Here is a 19,221-nt window from a genome sequence, read left to right as displayed (position 1 = left end):
CTGTGTGCCATTGCACTGGTATTCAAGGTTTGTAATAGAGGGGATAATCCTCTCTTTCTTCTTCTAAATAGCTGTTACCCAGTATGCCACATTCGGTACGTCTACACTGCAGATGGAAGTGAGACTCCCAGCCCCAGTACACAGGTACACGGTCGAGCGAACACAAGTCTATGTACCAGGCTCTCTCCAAGCTGCAGCGTAGACATACCAATTTTTGGAGAGGAAAGGCCCCAGAGATCATTAGGGGGCGTCCTGTCCCTGCCAGCACCCGGGACTCATCCTCACCTGTGTGAGAGCCGGAGAGTGAGCTGAGGAGCCGGGAGTGCTGGTTGGGTCCGTCGTGAACTTCTATGACATCATTGAGCGCTGTCTGGAAGAAGGCAAACTGCCCGAAAACCACTGTGAACAGACAGACATGAGAACATAACCAGGAAGGGTGAGAGGCAGGGAACGCCGACGCCCTGAAATTCAGCTAAAGCCAACCCACAATGCTGAGATGCCTCAGGCAGCTCCAGTCTGTCTTGGAAACTCAGAGAAATGTGTCTGATTGGCAGCACTGGAGATGAAGTCTCTTATTTATCCGTAAAACAGGTACAACATGGGCAGCAGAATGCTTCTGAAATGCTGGCTCACCAATGACTCACAGGCCAGAAGGGATCATATTATGGCTAGTCTGGTCTGCCCACCTACATAACACAGGCTATATTATTTAACCCAGGGATAATGATCAATTACTATTCATCTTGCCCTAGCACCTAGAAGCATCCGTCATGGACCCCCATAGTGCTAATTCTGTACAAACCCAGAACAAAAAGTAGGCACTTGCCCCAAAGAGTTTAGGGCAAGATTTATTTAAAGGTATTTAGGTACCTAACTCCCATTGAAATCAATGGGAATTAGCACCTAAATACCTTTAAAAAATATGTCCTTAATTCCAGCTCCAAGCCCATCTGCTCTGGAAGGGTGACTCCTAGCGATGGAAGAATCCTTGAATTGCCATGTAGTCAGACAGTCCGAGGCAGCTCTGCTGAGATTTACAACGAGGAAACCACTCTGTGCTCCCCTTTTTATTGCTTATTTTGTAAATGCACCCAGATGACCCCAGATCTCCTACCTGGGAAAATGATCATGAGATCAAGCCATTTTTAAGATGGTGTGTGAGGGTTTGGGTTATTTTTGTATATTCTTCAAAATACAAGACGAGTGCTTTCCTCAAGAACCCAAGGTGCTATTTTTTTCCTGAGCAAGTTGTAAGGTCCCTCACTGTGAAATTCATCAACAACCAATATTTGTTACTTGCAAATTTAGTTTTACAGCCTGGCTTCCATGCTAGAACACGGAAAGGGAACTAGGCCAGTCCCTCGACACCTGCTGTGTGGAGAATCAGGAAAGCAAAGGAAACGGGAATCATACATTTGCTAATAGCATTTCCCACTCACTTTCAATGAAGCTATTGAAAGATGGTGGGTGGGGGGGAGAGAAACTAATTTAGCTGTCATCGTACTGTAGATAGGAAGCCAGGCGGCTCTCACACCAAGAAGTTTTGCCTACTCCACTAGATACTTTGTTTCTTTATTGATTCAAGCATAAGGATCAGATTAAGTAGCAACAGGGCTGGATGGCATTGTGGTAAGGGAACCGCCTAGGGCATATTTCACAGCTTGGTCACGGGTCCAAATACACCTCAGGTTAGTAAAGACAGAAAGTCATTGCTGTGTGATAGCTACTGAATGGAAGAAGTTAGTAGCCTAATCCAGTGCCAAATAGAACTGGGTGTCTTTATCACACCTTGCTGCTGTCTCAGCAGAGAGGTCAAGGCCTATGGGGACTGACTCTATTGTACATCAAAATGACATGGTAGCCTACAGAAGCTTGCCTTGTGGAATAAAATTTAGAGGGCTTCACTCTCCAGCACTGTCAAGTGCAGCAAGTTTGATGAGCCCTAAGTTCACGTTGAAAAAGAGAAAATATGTTAAACAACATAAGTAGCCATCCATCTAGCTGGCTCGAGGGTTTCCAAGGCACATATCATGCTAGTATCCAGGCACTTGGTACAAAATAAAGCAGCATCAGAATCTTTATAACAAAAACAGTAGTGTCTGGATTTAATCTGGCTCTGATGCCCATTAGGCCCTGATTCAGCAAAGTACTGAAGCACGGGAATGATCCCAGACCTATTCAGCCAAGCAGGTTTTGCTGAATCAGGGCACAGCGCTGTCAATATCACAGAACAATCACCGGCCCTAGACAGAGCTTTGCTCCAGTCTCGAAGTGTACTCTGTTCAGATTCCAATATTCCATGCGGTAGGTTTAGCAAAATGAAGGTCACGACAAGCAGAGAGGAAAAATAATATCTCAAAAGGAGTTTTGCACAAGGAAGCTTTTCTCATAAGACATTATAAATATGGTACAAGTGACTGCACCTCATCAGTGTGCACATTAGAATGGCAGGGAGCATTATCATTCTAGCTGGGGCACATTTCTATCAAGTGCCTGTGATAGTATTTCACTCGACAGCGGCTGAATTGCAAAAATCAGTTCTAACAGCTGTATGACATTAATATTTACCTTCTAAATATCCATTCAAAACACACTTCTTTTCTGAAAGATTTTTAAAGGGCCACTGTATTGATTTTTACTCCTTTCTCTCTCTCTCTCTCCCTCTCTCTCACACACACACACACACGAGATTATTTTAGCACAAAAGGTAACGTACATTTGGGCTGAATACATACGCACTCTCAAAGGTCTCTTGAAGGAGAAGACTGCTGCCACTTCCCCATTGCAAAAACTAACCACTGTAAAGAAAATTTTCACTGATTTCTTTTTTTTCCTTCCAAATCAGTGACTCTCAGATTTGGTTGAGAAACTGCGAAATAAACCCTCTCAAACATTTTTGGCGGGGAGTTTTGGGGGCCATTTTTCATGTAAGATAGAAATTAATAAAATGTCCAATAATGTCTAAAACGACATTTAATGTACAGCCAATAGTGCCACGCCTGCAGTATTTCCCATTCCGTCTTCTCTTTCTCAGTAATAATACACTCACACTCAACCGTAGAAAAGAGACGGTGGGGAAGATTTTCAGCTGGTATAAATTGACTTATCTCCAGTGGCTTCACCAGAGCAATGCTGATTTATGCTAGCTGAGAATCTAGCCCACTGACTGCACGGCATATACCATAGTCCTTTGGCACGACGACCAAATACAGGCAGATTTGTCCACTCGTATAATTCCGGGGATAATTTGGAGACAGAACTACTCCATCTGATCCAGTGTACTGGCCACCACATGGTGCTGAAAGAGAAAGTCAGGAAGAAATCATTGGAAGAAATCACTGGAGCAGCTGTCACTCAAGCCCTGACTTCAAGCATTAGCCTTTTTCTCCACTGCTTCAAAATACATCCAGCCAAGTGCTTATAATTCTGTGCAGGACCAGCTGCCCAAATCTATGATCAATTTTACACTTCAGGTGGAACATCATTCGCTGCAAGTTCTTATTAAGAACAATACATCTTATCCTAAGCAGAGTTCATGCTTGCTTCATGTTTAATTATTAACACCATACCAGGCACTGGGAGGGATGTCATGTACAGTATGTAGCCTAGTGCGTGATTTCTAGCACTACCCATTTGATTCTAAAGCACAGAAGTCGGACGGATGGGTCTTAGGGACCAGCACTCCCTATCGAAACATTTTCAAGCCATTGATTTATCCCTTCCACACCCACATTCCAACCTCATATTTGTCTCTTGTCCTGCTCCCGTTAACAAGTAGAGCTGTTCGGAAACATTTAATATAAATTCTCTTCTGATGAAAAACAGGAAAACTTATGTGAAAAAACATTTTCCTATTTTCTTACCAGTTCCCACTCTGGTTCAGGAAATCAATTAAGCATGTGTTTAAGTGCCTTCCTGAATGAGAATGGATTTAAGAACATGCTTAAGTGGCTTCCTGAATCAGATGCTGTATTAAGAATGCAGAATTTGTCATGCTGGATGTGATAATTGGTTTATTCCATTACCCTGTCTTTGTCAGATGCTTCAGAAGAAGGGGGAAAGAAGCCTCATAATGAACATCTATGAAATGAAATGCTCCTTGCTCACCCCACCAGCCTTACCTGTGCACATTGGCCGCGGTTTGTTCCACACGGGTTTCCCGTCCCCTCCCATTATGCATGTCAGGGTGGAGACTCCTTCGATCTCATATCCACCATCGCAGTAATAGGTAATTGTCGATCCCAGTTTCAGGTCTGTGCCCACTCGGGTGCCATTCTTAATTGACCCAGGATCAAAGCAAGACTCCCTGGGATTTTCTGCAAAATAACATTGCAAGGATGTTTATTGCGTTGATTTGACTGTTTAAGATGCTCATCCAGCCGGTAAGTGGTATGTGGTGCCAGTCTATCAGTTACAGCAGGTAACTTGGAGTCAAAATTACTGAGCTCTATTATTCACAGCTGTGCCACTAAGGGTCTGTCTTCATTGTAGAGTCAACCTGGGATCCTACCTGGGCGTTGCCCCTGTCCCATCACTGTCCACACACACCTCTCACTGAATTTAGTGGTACTTTCAACCTAGCTAAGTTGGGGGCGTGGTATAGAGCCCCAGGTTCTGCTTTCACTTGGGTGAAACCTATCCATTTTGCAGGGGGGATGCAGGTTAACTCACTCGAGTGCTGATAATCCTCCAGTGCTTTCCCACAATTCCCCCTGTGGACCCAGAAGGACGGACAAGATCTCTGACAATTCACTCGGAAATAATGAGAGATCAGCTCAGCTTACAGCAGCACACAAAGGACCATGGGCTATGCCACCAGGAGCCCTGGCAACACACATGGGAAAGTACAGTACCAGTGAAGACCCAATAACTTAGGTACATGCTTTGCAGCATGGCTGCTCACTCCTGCACTAGGCTAACTCAAAAGCCAGTCACTTGGACTAACTTTGAAGCCAAGATATACCTTCACTCACTGGGTGCCTTTGGGCACATCACAACTTCTCTGTGTCTCAGTTTCCCTATCTTTAAAATGGAGGTAATAACACACCACAAGGATTTTGTGAACCTTATTTACTGTTTGTAAAGTGTTTTGAGATCTTCAGATGAGGAGCATTTATCACATGCAATCTCTGGAAATGCCGTGGTATTGCTGACGTTACAGGTCATTCTTTTTTATAGGACCTCAGTGGGGCTTCTAATTTTGCACCAACATCCCACGGTGGGCACCACAGACTGCAGTCACAGAATTAAGCACTAAGGGCAAAATTTTCAAAAGTGTCTAAGTGGCTTAAGTGCCTAAATCCCAACATTAAAAGTGGCTTAGGCACTTAGGGACATTTCACCCTTAAGTCCCAATAAAAGTCAATAGGTGTGAGGCTCCTAAATCACTTGGGCACCTTTGAAGATTTCCCATTAAGTTCTATAGTTTGTCTCTATAATTAAGCATGCACATAAAATTATGGAGGATATTAAAAACATGTCTCTGAAACCCTTCCTAAGCAGCTATGCTCTTCTACAAAACAGGCAGATCCTAATTTCAAAAACCCACTTTTTGGATCTGGGATTCTGCTTCAGCCCATAACAGATGGGGGTCAGTGCAAGATTCAGATCTAGACCTAAGCCTGGATTTCAAACACATTCCCCCAGGCTGAGAAATCTGGGAATATTCAGATCCCTGATTTTGGTCCAGGCCCATCTCTAAGTTACTGGTGAAAGCAGAGAGCAGTGGAGGAAGGACGATAGTGATGGTGTCATTCCCTGTAAATGATGCCAGTATTTACTAGTCCCAAATCAGGCACATAGGCAGAGCTTTGATTTAAGTAGCTGTGTACATGCTTTGCTGAACTGGAGACAGAACGCAATGAACTTTGCAAGCCAGAGCATGTAATTGCCTGTGCAGCCTGCAATGTAAGGGATTGGGTTTTGTAATATCGTTTGAATGCACTACCTCTATCCACGGTTTCTCTGAGGCGCCTGTCACTCTAACATCTAACAGCTTAGTGCTCTTACCACAGCGATATACACAGGGCTATGTGCTAGCTGTGTTTTTATCCAGACATGACTGAGATTACAGTATGACTACATGCAATTAGCCAAAATGAAGACATTTTTCACTGTCTTCCCCATGCCCTGCGCGGTTAAAATCCCCATTTATATATGAAAATTCCAGTAAAGATTGTGGATCTGTCAGGCCATAGATATTTTTCTTCTGCTTCGGAGGAACATTTTTTTTTTAAATGAAATATAATTAGGGGCTTTGATTATTCCTGTGCTTTTGTCATTTAGAAATTGCTGATTAAAGCTCAGGGCTTTTCAGTGAACAGTGGGGTCTGTGAACAATAGTCTAAGAATTATAGCGTGCAGATTTAATTTTGTTTGAAAGAAAAAAGACTCAACCCCCTCCCACCAGGCCCTGCCCTGGCTTCTTTGTTTGTAGTGAAAAATAGGATTAGCTCTGTGGTCTCCTTCATGTGACAGCTGTGCTGTTAGACAGCGGCTCAGGTAGGCAGAGGACAAAAAGAGTTTGAAGTGCTTCTCTTAGTGACAGTTGAACTTGGCCACAGGAGGTAAAACCTCTCCTGTAGAGGAAAGCTCTGTCTGGTGGTAAAAGCATAGGAGGAGTAGACAGAACGCCTGGGTTCTTTTCCTAGCTCCGCCCCTGGCTTGCTGCATGACCTTGGTCACCTCCCTTTCTGCTCTCTCATTCCCTTAATGCAATTTAGCTGCCTCCTGGGGAGCTGGAAGCGTGCTGCAAGGCATAATTAACTGTTTGTAAAGGGCCTTGAGGCTCAGATAGAAGGGGCAGAGGAGTTTGGTTCTTAGAAGAACTTTGTTTTTATTCCATTATTTCCTGTGATTCCAACTTGAGCAGAGGCTGGATGCAATAAAGAGATATTGACCATGCTGAACAGTGAGAGACCAGGCCTGAAAGTCTCATTTCACCCATGGCAATGGAGAGCATGACCACAAGGCCATGGGGTTAGACCAGGAGCCGCCATATTTGTCTTCTTAATCCTCTCTCCTCTCTGCTCAGCCAAGGCTATGACAGTGAACAGGCGGCCCTCACCAATACCCAGATTCTTCTACACACTCCTCTGGAGACTGGTCCTCAAGAAACACTTGCAACCCAGACCTGGAGGTGAGGCAAAAAACTGGTCCTGGGCCTCAGGCCTAGAATCCAGTACTAGACACTGGGGTTGAGACCAGAAACTGAGTACTCCCCTGCCCATCTGCCGTGTGCCTGTGGCTCCATCAGCCTGGGATTGAGGGACCACAGGCAGTTCCTGAATTTGCTTCTTGTGTCTGGAAAAAAGGCAGTGGTCTGCTGCATGGCAAAGCTGACCCAAGTATATGACTGCCCGTGAGCCTTTGAAGAATAAACACTGCACTCTCTCGTCCCAATTGGTTCTCGGTTTTGCAGACCTTGACGTCTCTGAAATGCTAGCGTTCATTATTAGCCGCTTCCCTAAAGAGGCTGCATCCAACAGGTTCCTCGTGACCACGTTATGCCTCTCTTGTTATTTTGAACAGTTTCCCTGAGTTTCATCTAACAAGTTGATGCAGCCTCAACCTGCCAATCAGCCTCCCACCCGGCTGTCAGATGTCTTAGCCAGACGCTTGATCTTAGTCTCTGCTCTCGCTTTGAAAAATCATGATGTTCGGGGCTTGAGTCACTCTGCTGATGGGAGCTGTCGGCTGATTGCTGAAGAGTGTCCCTGCTGCTCTTTTGTTTTCTTCCTTCTTGCCTGTTCTTCCTTTCCCTAGACAGTCCATGCCTCTAGGGACAATGCTTATCTTAGCAAGGTGTGCATATGATGCTCCTTACCAGGTTATTCATACCCCCGTCCCAATCCAGCAACTCCTTCACTGGCGAGTCTCTGAGACAACAGCCAGCACTGAGCTGTGAACATGTGCCGATAGCAAAATGGAGTTTGGTCCAGTGGTGGTAGCAAAGGCCTGGGAGTCAAGTCTCCTGGGTTAGATCCACAGCACCACTCATCGTGTGACTGTGGGCAAGTCTCAGTGTCTCTGTCCTTTGATTGGCCCGTCTCAACAAGCTCCAGGTCTGTGAAGTAAGGGGCGATTTGTTCAAAACCAGTCCAAGCTGGCAGTGATTGAAAAGCATTTGATATCTTGCATGAAGTCAGTTTGGCTGTCTCCCCCCAGTTCCAAAGGGACAGCTGTCCACATTTCTCCCCCTACCCCCACAAATAACTACCCACCGCCAAAACTGGCCCTCTGTCTGGCCAACTTGGCAGAAAGAGCAAAGAATGAATGAGCCAAATGGGGCACGGAGATAAACCTGTCCTCTGACACCTAGAGGCAATCCTTCCAGGCCACACACTGGACATGCTGGTGGGACATTGTGGAGGAAACTTGTGCTGCAGCTGCCTACGTTGCAGGTGTTCAGCAGACAGAGGGCATCAACTTCTAAGACTATTGATAAAGGGCCTTTCATGAGCAGACAATGCTTCGCAGACAATGCTTTCAGAAGCTGCATAAAAGAAAATAATCAGCGTAAAGTATCGTACCAAGAAAAAATAAAATGAGCCAGAATGTTCCCATGCTGCGATCCTCGGGTCCACACGCAGCACTTGCTGCTCAAGTAGGGCCACTAGCATGGTGTCACTTTCCCAGATGGCAATGCTGCCTTGAAAGAAGCATGGCCCCCCTTCCTTTGATACGGCAAGATCGCAAAAGACAAAAAACCAGGGCCCCTTTTCAATGCACATAGCTGCATTTTCAAGTGCAATACAGTGAATCGTTTTTAGGGGCAGTCTGAACCATTTCCCCTCTTTGGGTCTTTCTGAATGCTAAACAATACTGGATGTTATAGAACACGTCCTGCAGTATATTGCTAAGATGCTTCATCTTTAGAAAGGAACACAGGAATTGCGGAAAGAATCATCTTGGGTGTGTTTATAAGCCCAGGATGGGCAAAGCCATTTTGACAAAGTAATAAAGACTCACAAGGGACATTTTTTGGAAGTGCGAAAAATAATTGGCTGTGCTTCGTTTCTTCTCAGTTCCAGGCCTCTTCACTTCCAGATTCCAGGCAGAAACAAAAATGGGAAGCATCCAAAGACCACCTAACCTTGACAATCTATCACACCTCCCATACCAAAGAGGTTGGAATAAATCTGGATAAGCACCTAGGGTCCGATTCTGAGCTGAGTTTCCAGGAAGGAAAGCCCAGGAGGAGGAAGAGGCAAAAGTGGCTTTGACCCACCTTTGTGTCTTCTGGATTCTGGACCACTCCAGGAGCTTCAAAAGCCTCTGGCATAATTTAGCCAGCTCCGGGGGCTGCTCTAAGTTATGGCAGCTTCCATAGGGCAGCCTACAGCCTGCAGCACAAGCCAGAATTGTTGTAGCAGCGTGTGCTACAGCCCAGCCCCTCCTGTCTCCAGCTCCACCCTCATGCTTTCCCCTAAGGCAGGGATGGGGGTTGGGGTTGGGAAGGAGGAACCAGTGTAAGACTGCCTGTATAACCCAACAAAGTGCCCACCCTGGGAGATTTCTCCTCCAGCCGCTTGCAGGATGTTTATGTCCCCTAAATGCTGCCAGAGCAGAATCCCTCCTCTGAACTCCTGGGCTAAACCTCAGAACGGCTTTAGGACTGATTTCAACGGGGACGGGCTTCTCTAAATTTCCCTTTCTGAACACCCCTTTCCCTCCCCCGTTACCATGAAGAGCACTGGGTGTCCTCCAGTGTTTGTGTGTTCACCTGAGACCTACAAATACCAAGGGCGCTGCAGTGCTCCACCTTGGATGCCATGAGCCATAATACATCCGATACAAGCAAGATGTGACAAGCTGGTAGCCCCTGGGATTATTGGTTTATGCTCAATGATTCCAACAGCCCCTCATAGCATAGCTGCAAAAGGGTTAGCTTAGGGAACCATCTCAATTACCACTTGAAACTTAAATCCACTCACCAGGGGCATTTTTTTCCATAGATTCACTTTCTCTTTTGCTGATGGTCAATGATAGAGCTTTAAATCCCTTCTTGATGCTGCATTTAAGCTATCGCTATAGATGAGCTAGCCCATACAGATAAAGAAAGAACAGATCTAGGCTTGTGCCCAGACTGCAAACCAAATCTTTCCTGACGTTAAAAAATAATGCAGTTACTTTCCCCAAATCCCAGTTCAGCACGTCCTGGCTCCAGCTGGGATGCAAAGTAAAAAATGCCACCGGGGTGCACAGAAGAAAGATTTGACTGCAGGCAGGCTATTTGGAGGGGCCGCTCTCCTGTGGTCGCCACAGGCTCAAATGTTTTGGAAAATTCAGATAAGCATCGAGCATCCAAACCACAGGACAGCGTACTAAAACCCAACGCAGCCTCAGATCCTTTTGAGCTTCACCGACCGCTATGAATGACGCCAAACTTTTATTTATATAGAGCTTCCTCCCTAACAAGCATCTTTTCTTTAGTCCTCCAGAGACGTCATCATAATGCTGATTTTGGGACAAAAGCCCTTTGCAAGTCAACAGCTTGTGATGCCGTCTCCGTAGGACTTCCAAGAGGGGTCTTGAAGAACATGCAGAGAACAGGGGAAGGGTGATCTTAGTGACATGGTAAATTTTAGCAACTGAAGGAAAAAGACCTAACAAATCAATACCAATAATAATCATTTTTTAAATAAAAGCAATTATGCCGTCTTTTTAATGTAAGGGCTTTCTCCTGCACAGAAGGGTGGTCACGGTTTTTGAGAGCTCACAATCCAAAACTAGGACTAGAATTTCAAAAGAGCGCAGATTGCTGGGTGCACGTGGGATGCTGAGCTCTTCTGAAAATCTGGCCCCACTTATGCGTGCTGAGCACTTGAAAATCCTGCTATCGGCTCTTTGGACCATTCGGGCCCATGTGCATGAGCACAAGCTAAAAATGTGGTCTATAGTATGGGGAATGCAGGGACGCTGGCTCTGATGTTAATGAGTGAGCGTGGAGAAGGGGCAGTGTAGAGGTAGACACACATTAACACATTAATCCATGAGGATTGCTCTTAAAGCCATGTCTCCTTAGCCATGCTGATTCTGTCCTTTAGGCCCTGTCTGTGCACAAAAGTTGTGCAGTTTTAACTATATTGGTATGGTGAAAGCAGTACCAATCCCAGTGTGGGAAACAGTTATACCAGTATAAAGTGCTTATAAACCAGTATAACTTGTTCCAGTGTAAGAGAAGGTGAGTAAACTATACTAGAACGTACATTGCAGACTTCTGCTGGCATAGGCATCTTGATTAGGGATGTGAAGTAAAATAATGGATTTTTCAGGTCAGGGACTGAAATGAAAAATCTGGGGGGGGAATGTATTTTGATTTGAACCAAAACCATTTTTCACAAAAAATGTCATCAAATCAAAAAATTACAGAAAAAAAGATTGAATAGACCAAATCCTTTCTATTTACTTCAAAATATTTTTTGAGCTTTTTGTTTCAATTCAGCTGTTTTTGGGGTGCTTGTCACCCCTCTTTTGAGTTTTCTTTTAAAAAACTGGCCAAATTTGAATTTAAAATGCCATTTTGAAATGAAAAATCAAAGCGAAATGTTACCAAACTAAAAAAGCCAAAACATTTCAAAATGGTCACAAGTAAACATTTCTATTAAAAAAAAAAAAAAAAGAAATCAGGTTTTTCTCAGCCAAAGCTATTTTTTGAATTCTACCTGATTCTGAAAATAATTTCGGTGCTCCCAAAAAAGTATTTTTCTGAAGAAAAATCTATTAGTCAAAATTTTTTGCCAAGTCTAATGTGAAGAGATTGGATCCCTGACAGCATAGCTGGGGCAATGAAGTGCTCCTGATGCAAACACATCACATACCAGCAAAACTGCACTTTTAGCATTTTTCACTTGGAGGAGGGGGCGCTGAAATAACAGTAACGGCAAAAGTGCAGTTTTGCTGGCATAAGCGTACAGCTACACCAGCAAAGCACCCCTAGAGCAGATCTGGGCTAAGGTGCCTTCATACGTACATGCATCCACATTTTGCTCTCTCCCAGCTGTGCCCTGCACAAGGACTGGCAGAACCAAAGTCCAAACCTTTCTCTTTCTCCAGTTTTTTTCCTCCCCCCTACCCAACGTGAAAGTTGCCCCTTAAGAGCCATCAGCCCCCGAATCAGTTTAACATGAAGAGCCCGGGCTGTTTGAAATTCACCAGGCATGTTGTAGCTCCAGGCTAGCAATCTGATCCCAGTCCCCAAGAAGATGTAGGATTTCCAAAAAGGGCTGGTGGATGGCTGCTGTGTTTTTCCCTGCATATTACTGGTGGAGGATTACAAAGTCCCCGGTAATTAACAGTGTTTCATCTGGAGCTGAGAGATGGCACTTGGGGACCTAGAGACAAGTAAGTCCACGGACTGCGGGACTGACCATAAGCATTGAGATGTTACAAACAAGCCAATGTCTTTGAACCGTACTTGGGATCCTGCTCTAGCAATAAGCCCAACCAGATACTTGATTTTTCTTTCACACACTCTCTTTCTGTCTTCTTTCCCTTCTTTTTCTTCTTCCTCCAATTCCCTGAAGTTCCATTTTCTGCAGCTTCTCAAACTCAAATTACTGTCTCCTTCTAATGCGTGGGGAAGTTAATGAGCAAAGTTAAAGCCTCATTCTTTTCTCCCAGCAGTTTGGCTTCGTGGGAAGTATGTGGGCGTGATTAACTCTGTAGGTGTGTTTAGGGAAAAAAATAACACTGTACAACAGCCCTAATTTAATGAGGTCACCTTTTGTTCACTACACATTCGCTGCCAAAAAAGGGGGAAAGAGAGACAAAACCAAAGACCTTGATTTGTACTAAAAAGAATTGTAATTAAAGGCTGGAAATTTTTTAATCTGTTGAATTTTAAGAGCTGCTCATTGCTTTTGTCTTATTATTTTATAACTAGTTACCGGAGATGCAGCCATTCATTCGAGATGAGAACAGGACAGGATTTGCCACATCTGACTACAATACTACTTAGCTTTTCGTCTGTGGAGCTCAAAACATTTTCCATTGGAGAGTGAAGTATCGCCACCCCCATTTTACAGATGAGCACAGAGAAAGGGGATGAGATCTGCAGGTCAGTGGCAGCGTTCGTAACTGAACCCCAATCTAGCACCCTACCCACTAGACCATACCGCTCCAGGTACAAGTTTGGGCCAGCAAGTCTAGCATTCTGTCATGGTGGCTAATGGCTGATACATCTGTAAGCAGGAGAGCCCTCCCAAGAGTGCACCTAATCTGCATCCGGCAGAGGTGTGTTTGAGGAATCATTTCTTTTTAGCCGTGGCTTCTATCAAGTCTTAATTTCCCTCTCTGCATAGGCCTGGCTTCCCCGGTTAGTTCAGACGCATTCTCTCTCTGTCCCCATCAGCTACTGGTGAGCAGCAGGGCTGCTTCTGGAACAACAGACTCACTGTAGCCTACCGGGCATATATAAAGCACAGGGGCAGTCCAAGTCATTTCTTTCCATATAAGCTCGAATCAATACATCCTCCCTGGAACCCAGCTGGCACTCATCACTCACAAAATAATGGCCTGGCTTGGACAAGAACATCCTAGCAGTGACGGGCAGAGGCAGGGTCTCAGCTTGAGAAGACAGAAAAGAACAAATGAGTCAGGACGTGTTCTATCGTTGCCAATTGCTGCATCCCTGGCACTCCTTGCCCCATCCCTCAAACCAGCCACATGCTCTGCAGTCATTGGGTAGCGATGCTTTCCTTCTTCTGGGCGCTGCACTACATAGAGACGTTCCATCTTGTTGACGCATCATTTCTCTGCCTTTGGCATAGCAGGCTGAGTTTTATTTTTTCTCCCCCTGCCAAAACTCAGTGAAAATGCGAAGTGGTTTTGATGGAACGCTCTGCAATGACGGGCAGGGGCCTGCGGTGGCCAAAAACACTCAGGTCCCTGTGAATCGTGGGAGCCAAGGAGAGGAGCACAAATGCAAATGCAGTGTTGTAGCAAGGATGCACTCGCTTTGTAGCATTGTCTACACTAGTTTCAGTCATGAGGTCTATTCCCATCAGAGATAGGGTGAACCTCAAAAGGCTAGGTTGGTAGGGAGGTCAGTGCACAGGGCTCTTGTGTACTCTTGTGAGGGCTTCAGAGATGATAATGGTCAATTCAATCGCAGGAGGGAGAGGTGAAGCTAAATCACTATTTGCTTTGCGATCTCCAGATGGAAAGAGATGCAAAGTACCATGGGCCCAATTCGTTGCTACCCTGCACCTTGTGCAGTCATCAACACCACTGCTAAGGGAGTACAACATGAGTGCAAAATGCTATACCATCGGAATGGGATCCTTTCACACTTGCTCTGCTTTGACATGAATAAGTGGCAGGGCAGTGGCAAATTGGGCCCTATATTTTGACAGAGCTCCTAGAGAATTGATATGGCTGTGCTTGTGGTTACACAATTTGCCAGAGAAATATGTGCAGACTACCACGGACACATATGGGAGTAGCTTAACAGTAGTGAGAAGCAATTGCAGCTACAGTGATCCATTCACTGTGAGGGCAGGTCTATGGTAGAAAAGCCTTAAGCCTATTCCTATTTGTGATTTAATGGACACCTTGACACAGGGGATTAGAGGAGACGCTCCAGGGAGCATGCTTCTCGCTGATGACATTAAGTTGTACCACAAAGACAAATACCAACTGGAAAGAGATCTAGCCGATGGAGGGCTGCATTAGAAGAAAATGGTTTACAAACCAGCTGACAAAAGACAAAATACATACGATGCTTTGCTGAGAGGGACAAGGAGAAACAAGTAAAACAAGGTGGTATAGAGCCAATGTCTGTACAACATTTCAAATACTTCAGTCTCAGGGCTGAGCCGTGATGGGAATGTGTATGCCGATGTTAGGAGTTGCATGGAGAGCATTTGTTGCAAATTGTAAGAGTTGATGGAAACTCTCTGTGATAATGATATGCCAAGCAAACTGAAGAGCAAAGACCACGATTAAGGTGGCCACGATTAGGGTGAGGGAGAAGGCGAGGGCGAAGATCAGAGTAAGGGCGAAGATTAGAGTAAGGGCGAAGATTAGAGTAAGGGCGAAGGCGAAGATTAGGGTGAGGGCGAAGGCGAGGGCGAGGTTTAAGGTGAGGGCGAAGGCGAGGGCGAAGAATAGGGTGAGGGCGAGGATCAGGGTGAGGGCAAAGACGAGGGTCAGGGTGAGGGGTTAGGGCTAGGATTAGGTTTAGGGACAATGAATAGATGATTACTTGGAACTCTGAAGTATCATCTCCTATGTTCTAAGTACATTGGTAATTAGTTATATTACCAGAAGATAATTGGCCATTTACAACCATTCACAGGTATTTACTACTTCAACTTCAAAGAGCACTACAAACAAAAGTATTCTTACATTCAAAGTTCCATCAAAATGTTCATATGCTCCTTTTGAACTTTTAATCAATAGAATAAGGTGAGGGTTTAGGGTTAGGGTTGGATTTAGGGTTTAGGGTGAGTGTGAGGGTTTAGGGCGAGGGCTAGGATTAGGGTTAGGGCGAGGTTTAGGGTTAGGTTGAGGGCGAGGACAAGGGATAGTGTGAGGGAGAGGGTGAGGGATAGGGTTAGGGATAGGGTGAGGGCGAGGGCAAAGGATAGGGTTAGGGCAGGGGCAAGGATTGGGGTGAGGGCGAAGGTTGGGGAGAGGATTCAGTTGAGGGCAAAGGCGAGGGCGAGAATTAGTTTGCGGGTGAAGGTGAGGTTGAGGATTCGGTTGAGGGAGAAGGCAAGGGCGAAGATGAAAGGCGAGGGTGAAGATCGAAGATTAGGGTGAGGGCGAAGGCGAGGGCGAGGTTTAAGGGGAGGGGGAAGGCGAGGGCGAGGATTAGGGCGAGGAGTTAGGGTTAGGATTAGGGTTTAGGGACAATGAATAGATGATTACTTGGAACTCAGAAGTACCATCTCCTATGTCCTAAGCACATCGGTAACTAGTAAGGGCGAGGCGTGGGAGAAATTTAAAGTAAGGGCGAAGGTGAGGGCGTAAATTAGAGTAAAGGCGAGGGCGAGGGTGAAGATTAGGGTGAGGGCAAAGGCGTGGGCGAAATTTCATGTAAGGGCGAAGGCGAGGGCAAAAATTAGAGTAAGGGCGAAGGCGAGGGCGAAAATTAGAGGGCAAAAATTAGAGTAAGGGCGAAGGCGAGGGCGAAATTTCAAGTAAGGGCGAAGGTGAGGGCGAAATTTCAAGTAAGGGCGAAGGTGAGGGCGAAAATTAGAGTAAGGGCGAAGGCAAGGGCAAAATTTCAAGTAAGGGCGAAGGCGAGGGCGAAATTTCAAGTAAGGGCGAAGGTGAGGGCGAAAATTAGAGTAAGGGCGAAGGCGAGGGCGAAATTTCAAGTAAGGGCGAAGGCGAGGGCGAAATTTCAAGTAAGGGCGAAGGTGAGGGCGAAATTTCAAGTAAGGGCGAAGGCGAGGGCGAAATTTCGAGTAAGGGCGAAGGCGAGGGCGAAAATTAGAGTAAGGGCGAAGGCGAGGGCGAAATTTCGAGTAAGGGCGAAGGCGAGGGCGAAATTTCAAGTAAGGGCGAAGGCGAGGGCGAAAATTAGAGTAAGGGCGAAGGCGAGGGCGAAATTTCAAGTAAGGGCGAAGGCGAGGGCGAAATTTCAAGTGAGGGCGAAATCGAGGGCGAAAATTAGAGTAAGGGCGAAGGCGAGGGCGAAATTTCAAGTAAGGGCGAGGGCGAAATTTCGAGTAAGGGCGAAGGCGAGGGCGAAATTTCAAGTAAGGGCGAAGGCGAGGGCGAAAAATTAGAGTAAGGGCGAAGGCGAGGGCGAAATTTCAAGTGAGGGCGAAGGCGAGGGCGAAATTTCAAGTGAGGGCGAAGGCGAGGGCGAAATTTCAAGTGAGGGCGAAGGTGAGGGTGAAATTTCATGTAAGGGCGAAGGCGAGGGCAAAAATTAGAGTAAGGGCGAAGGCGAGGGCGAAATTTCAAGTAAGGGCGAAGGCGAGGGCGAAATTTCAAGTAAGGGCGAAGGCGAGGGCGAAATTTCGAGTAAGGGCGAAGGCGAGGGCGAAAATTAGAGTAAGGGCGAAGGCGAGGGCGAAATTTCAAGTGAGGGCGAAGGCGAGGGCGAAATTTCAAGTGAGGGCGAAGGTGAGGGCGAAATTTCAAGTAAGGGCGAAGGTGAGGGCGAAAATTAGAGTAAGGGCGAAGGCGAGGGGCGAAATTTGAAGGGCGAAGGCGAGGGCGAAATTTCAAGTAAGGGCGAAAGGGCGAAATTTCAAGTAAGGGCGAAGGCGAGGGCGAAATTTCAAGGGCGAAGGCGAGGGCTAGGGGGCGAAGGCGAGGGTGAAATTTCAAGTAAGGGCGAAGGCGAGGGCGAATGGTCGAGGGCGAAAATTAGAGTAAGGGCGAAGGCGAGGGCGAAATTTCAAGTAAGGGCGAAGGCGAGGGCGAAAATTAAGTGAGGGCGAAGGCGAGGGCAAAATTTCAAGTGAGGGCAAAGGCGAGGGCGAAATTTCAAGGGAGGGCGAAATTTCGAGTGAGGGCGAAGGCGAGGGCGAAATTTCAAGTAAGGGCGAAGGCGAGGGCGAAAATTAGAGTAAGGGCGAAGGCGAGGGCGAAATTTCAAGTGAGGGCGAAGGCGAGGGCGAAATTTCAAGTGAGGGCGAAGGTGAGGGCGAAATTTCAAGTAAGGGCGAAGGCGAGGGCAAAAATTAGAGTAAGGGCGAAGGCGAGGGCAAAATTTCAAGTAAGGGCGAAGGCGAGGGCAAAATTTCAAGTAAGGGCGAAGGCGAGGGCGAAATTTCAAGTAAGGGTGAAGGCGAGGGTGAAAATTAGAGTAAGGGCGAAGGCGAGGGCCAAGATTAGGGTGAGGGTTAGGGAGAGGTTTAGGGTTAGGGCGAGGGCGAGGACAAGAGTTAGGGTGAGGGCAAGGGTCAGGAATACGGTGGCAGAGCAGCGGCTCCTCCAGTGTTATATAAGAGAAAGCCATGGAAATCCATTTCCCCCTTGCAGCCTTCACTACCGCCCTTCCTTGTGTGCTGATGCTAATGTGAATGCCAGAGTCAATTCTGCAGCTGGTAATGAAACTGAATCACAGCTCTGTACTTTCTGGTGAGCTTGTCCACGTTGGCTAGGGAACCTCCCGAGAGCCGGCACCTCCCAAAGCCTCCATGGAAGCCAGGCCACTGAGGCTGCTCCCACCTGATGGTAAGTGAAACTCTACAAATCAGTTCTAGGGGGTAGCTGTGTTAGTCTATATACAGCAAAAACAACGAGAGTCCTGTAGCACCTTAAAGACTAACAAATTCCTGCGGGCATAAGCTTTCGTGGGCTGCGACCCACTTCGTCAGATACTTATGCCGACAGAAATTTGTTAATCTTTACAGTGCTACAGGATTCTCGTTGTTCCTACAAATCAGGTAGTTTAGAGGACTTGACTGACCTCAAACTAGTGTGATGGGGATGCAAAAAAGGCAAATGCAATCCTAGGATGCATCAAGCAAGGCATTTCCAGTAGAGGCAGAGAAGTATCAATACTATTGTACAAGGCAGAGGTAAGACCTCACCTGGAATACTGTGTACAGTTCTGGTCACCCATGTTCAAGAAAGATGAATTCAGACTGGAATTCAGGTGCAGAGAAGAACTACTATGATGATCAGAGGAATGGGGGCCTGTCTTATGAAAGGAGATGGGAAGAACTTGGTTTGTTTAGCTTAGCAAAAAGAAGGCTGAGATGAGATATGATTGCTCTCTATAAAGACATGATGTGGCTGGGTAAACCTCATGTAGGGAGAAGAGCTATTTAAGCTAAAGGACAATGCTGGCACAAGAACAAACAGGATAAACTGGCCATGAACAAATTCAAGCATTCAACAAATTCAAGACCAGCACGGCACAGTCCACGTGACAGCTGGGGGGTTACCTGTATAATCGATAACGAATCCTGCATTGCTCACGGAGGCATCGCTTCGGAAAGCCAGGAAGAGATTGTTGCTGCTGCTCTCTATCCTGCTGGGTAGCTGAGAGCCGTAGAAGCTCCCAATCAGGGGGCTAAGCGAGTTGGGTCCATCGTAGATGTGGAGGAAATCATACCCGGGCTCTAAATTAAAGCTGGAAAACAAACAAAGCGGTGCTTGAATTATTACATGTATCATAGCAGCACCTGGAGGCCTAACAGAAGATGGGGCCCCAGTGTGCTAGGTGCTGTACAGACACAAAGTAAAGAACAGCCTCCCCACCAAAATATTTCCAATTTAAGTGGGAAAGATAGACAGGTGGAAGAA

General features: G+C 46.2%; 1 protein-coding gene across 1 annotated transcript in view; it reads right to left on the bottom strand.

The window, feature by feature from the left end:
* CSMD2 (CUB and Sushi multiple domains 2) overlaps positions 1 to 19,221 on the bottom strand; it is a 495,048-nt gene that overhangs the window by 108,962 nt on the left and 366,865 nt on the right. The window contains exons 29-32 of the mRNA XM_067533952.1: positions 18,861 to 19,048; positions 4,122 to 4,316; positions 3,182 to 3,298; positions 286 to 399 (exon numbers count right to left, since the gene is read on the bottom strand). Coding sequence (XP_067390053.1) covers positions 286 to 399; positions 3,182 to 3,298; positions 4,122 to 4,316; positions 18,861 to 19,048 — 614 coding nt within the window. The remainder of the gene's footprint in view (positions 1 to 285; positions 400 to 3,181; positions 3,299 to 4,121; positions 4,317 to 18,860; positions 19,049 to 19,221) is intronic.

This window comes from Emydura macquarii, unplaced genomic scaffold, assembly GCF_026122565.2.
Source record: "Emydura macquarii macquarii isolate MOO-44397 ecotype Brisbane River unplaced genomic scaffold, CSIRO-AGI_Emac_v2 contig_3348, whole genome shotgun sequence".
In the NCBI taxonomy this organism is placed as follows: Eukaryota; Metazoa; Chordata; order Testudines; family Chelidae; genus Emydura; species Emydura macquarii.
Note: the sequence above shows the minus strand (reverse complement) of the source record. Positions and strands in the feature narration are given on the sequence as shown.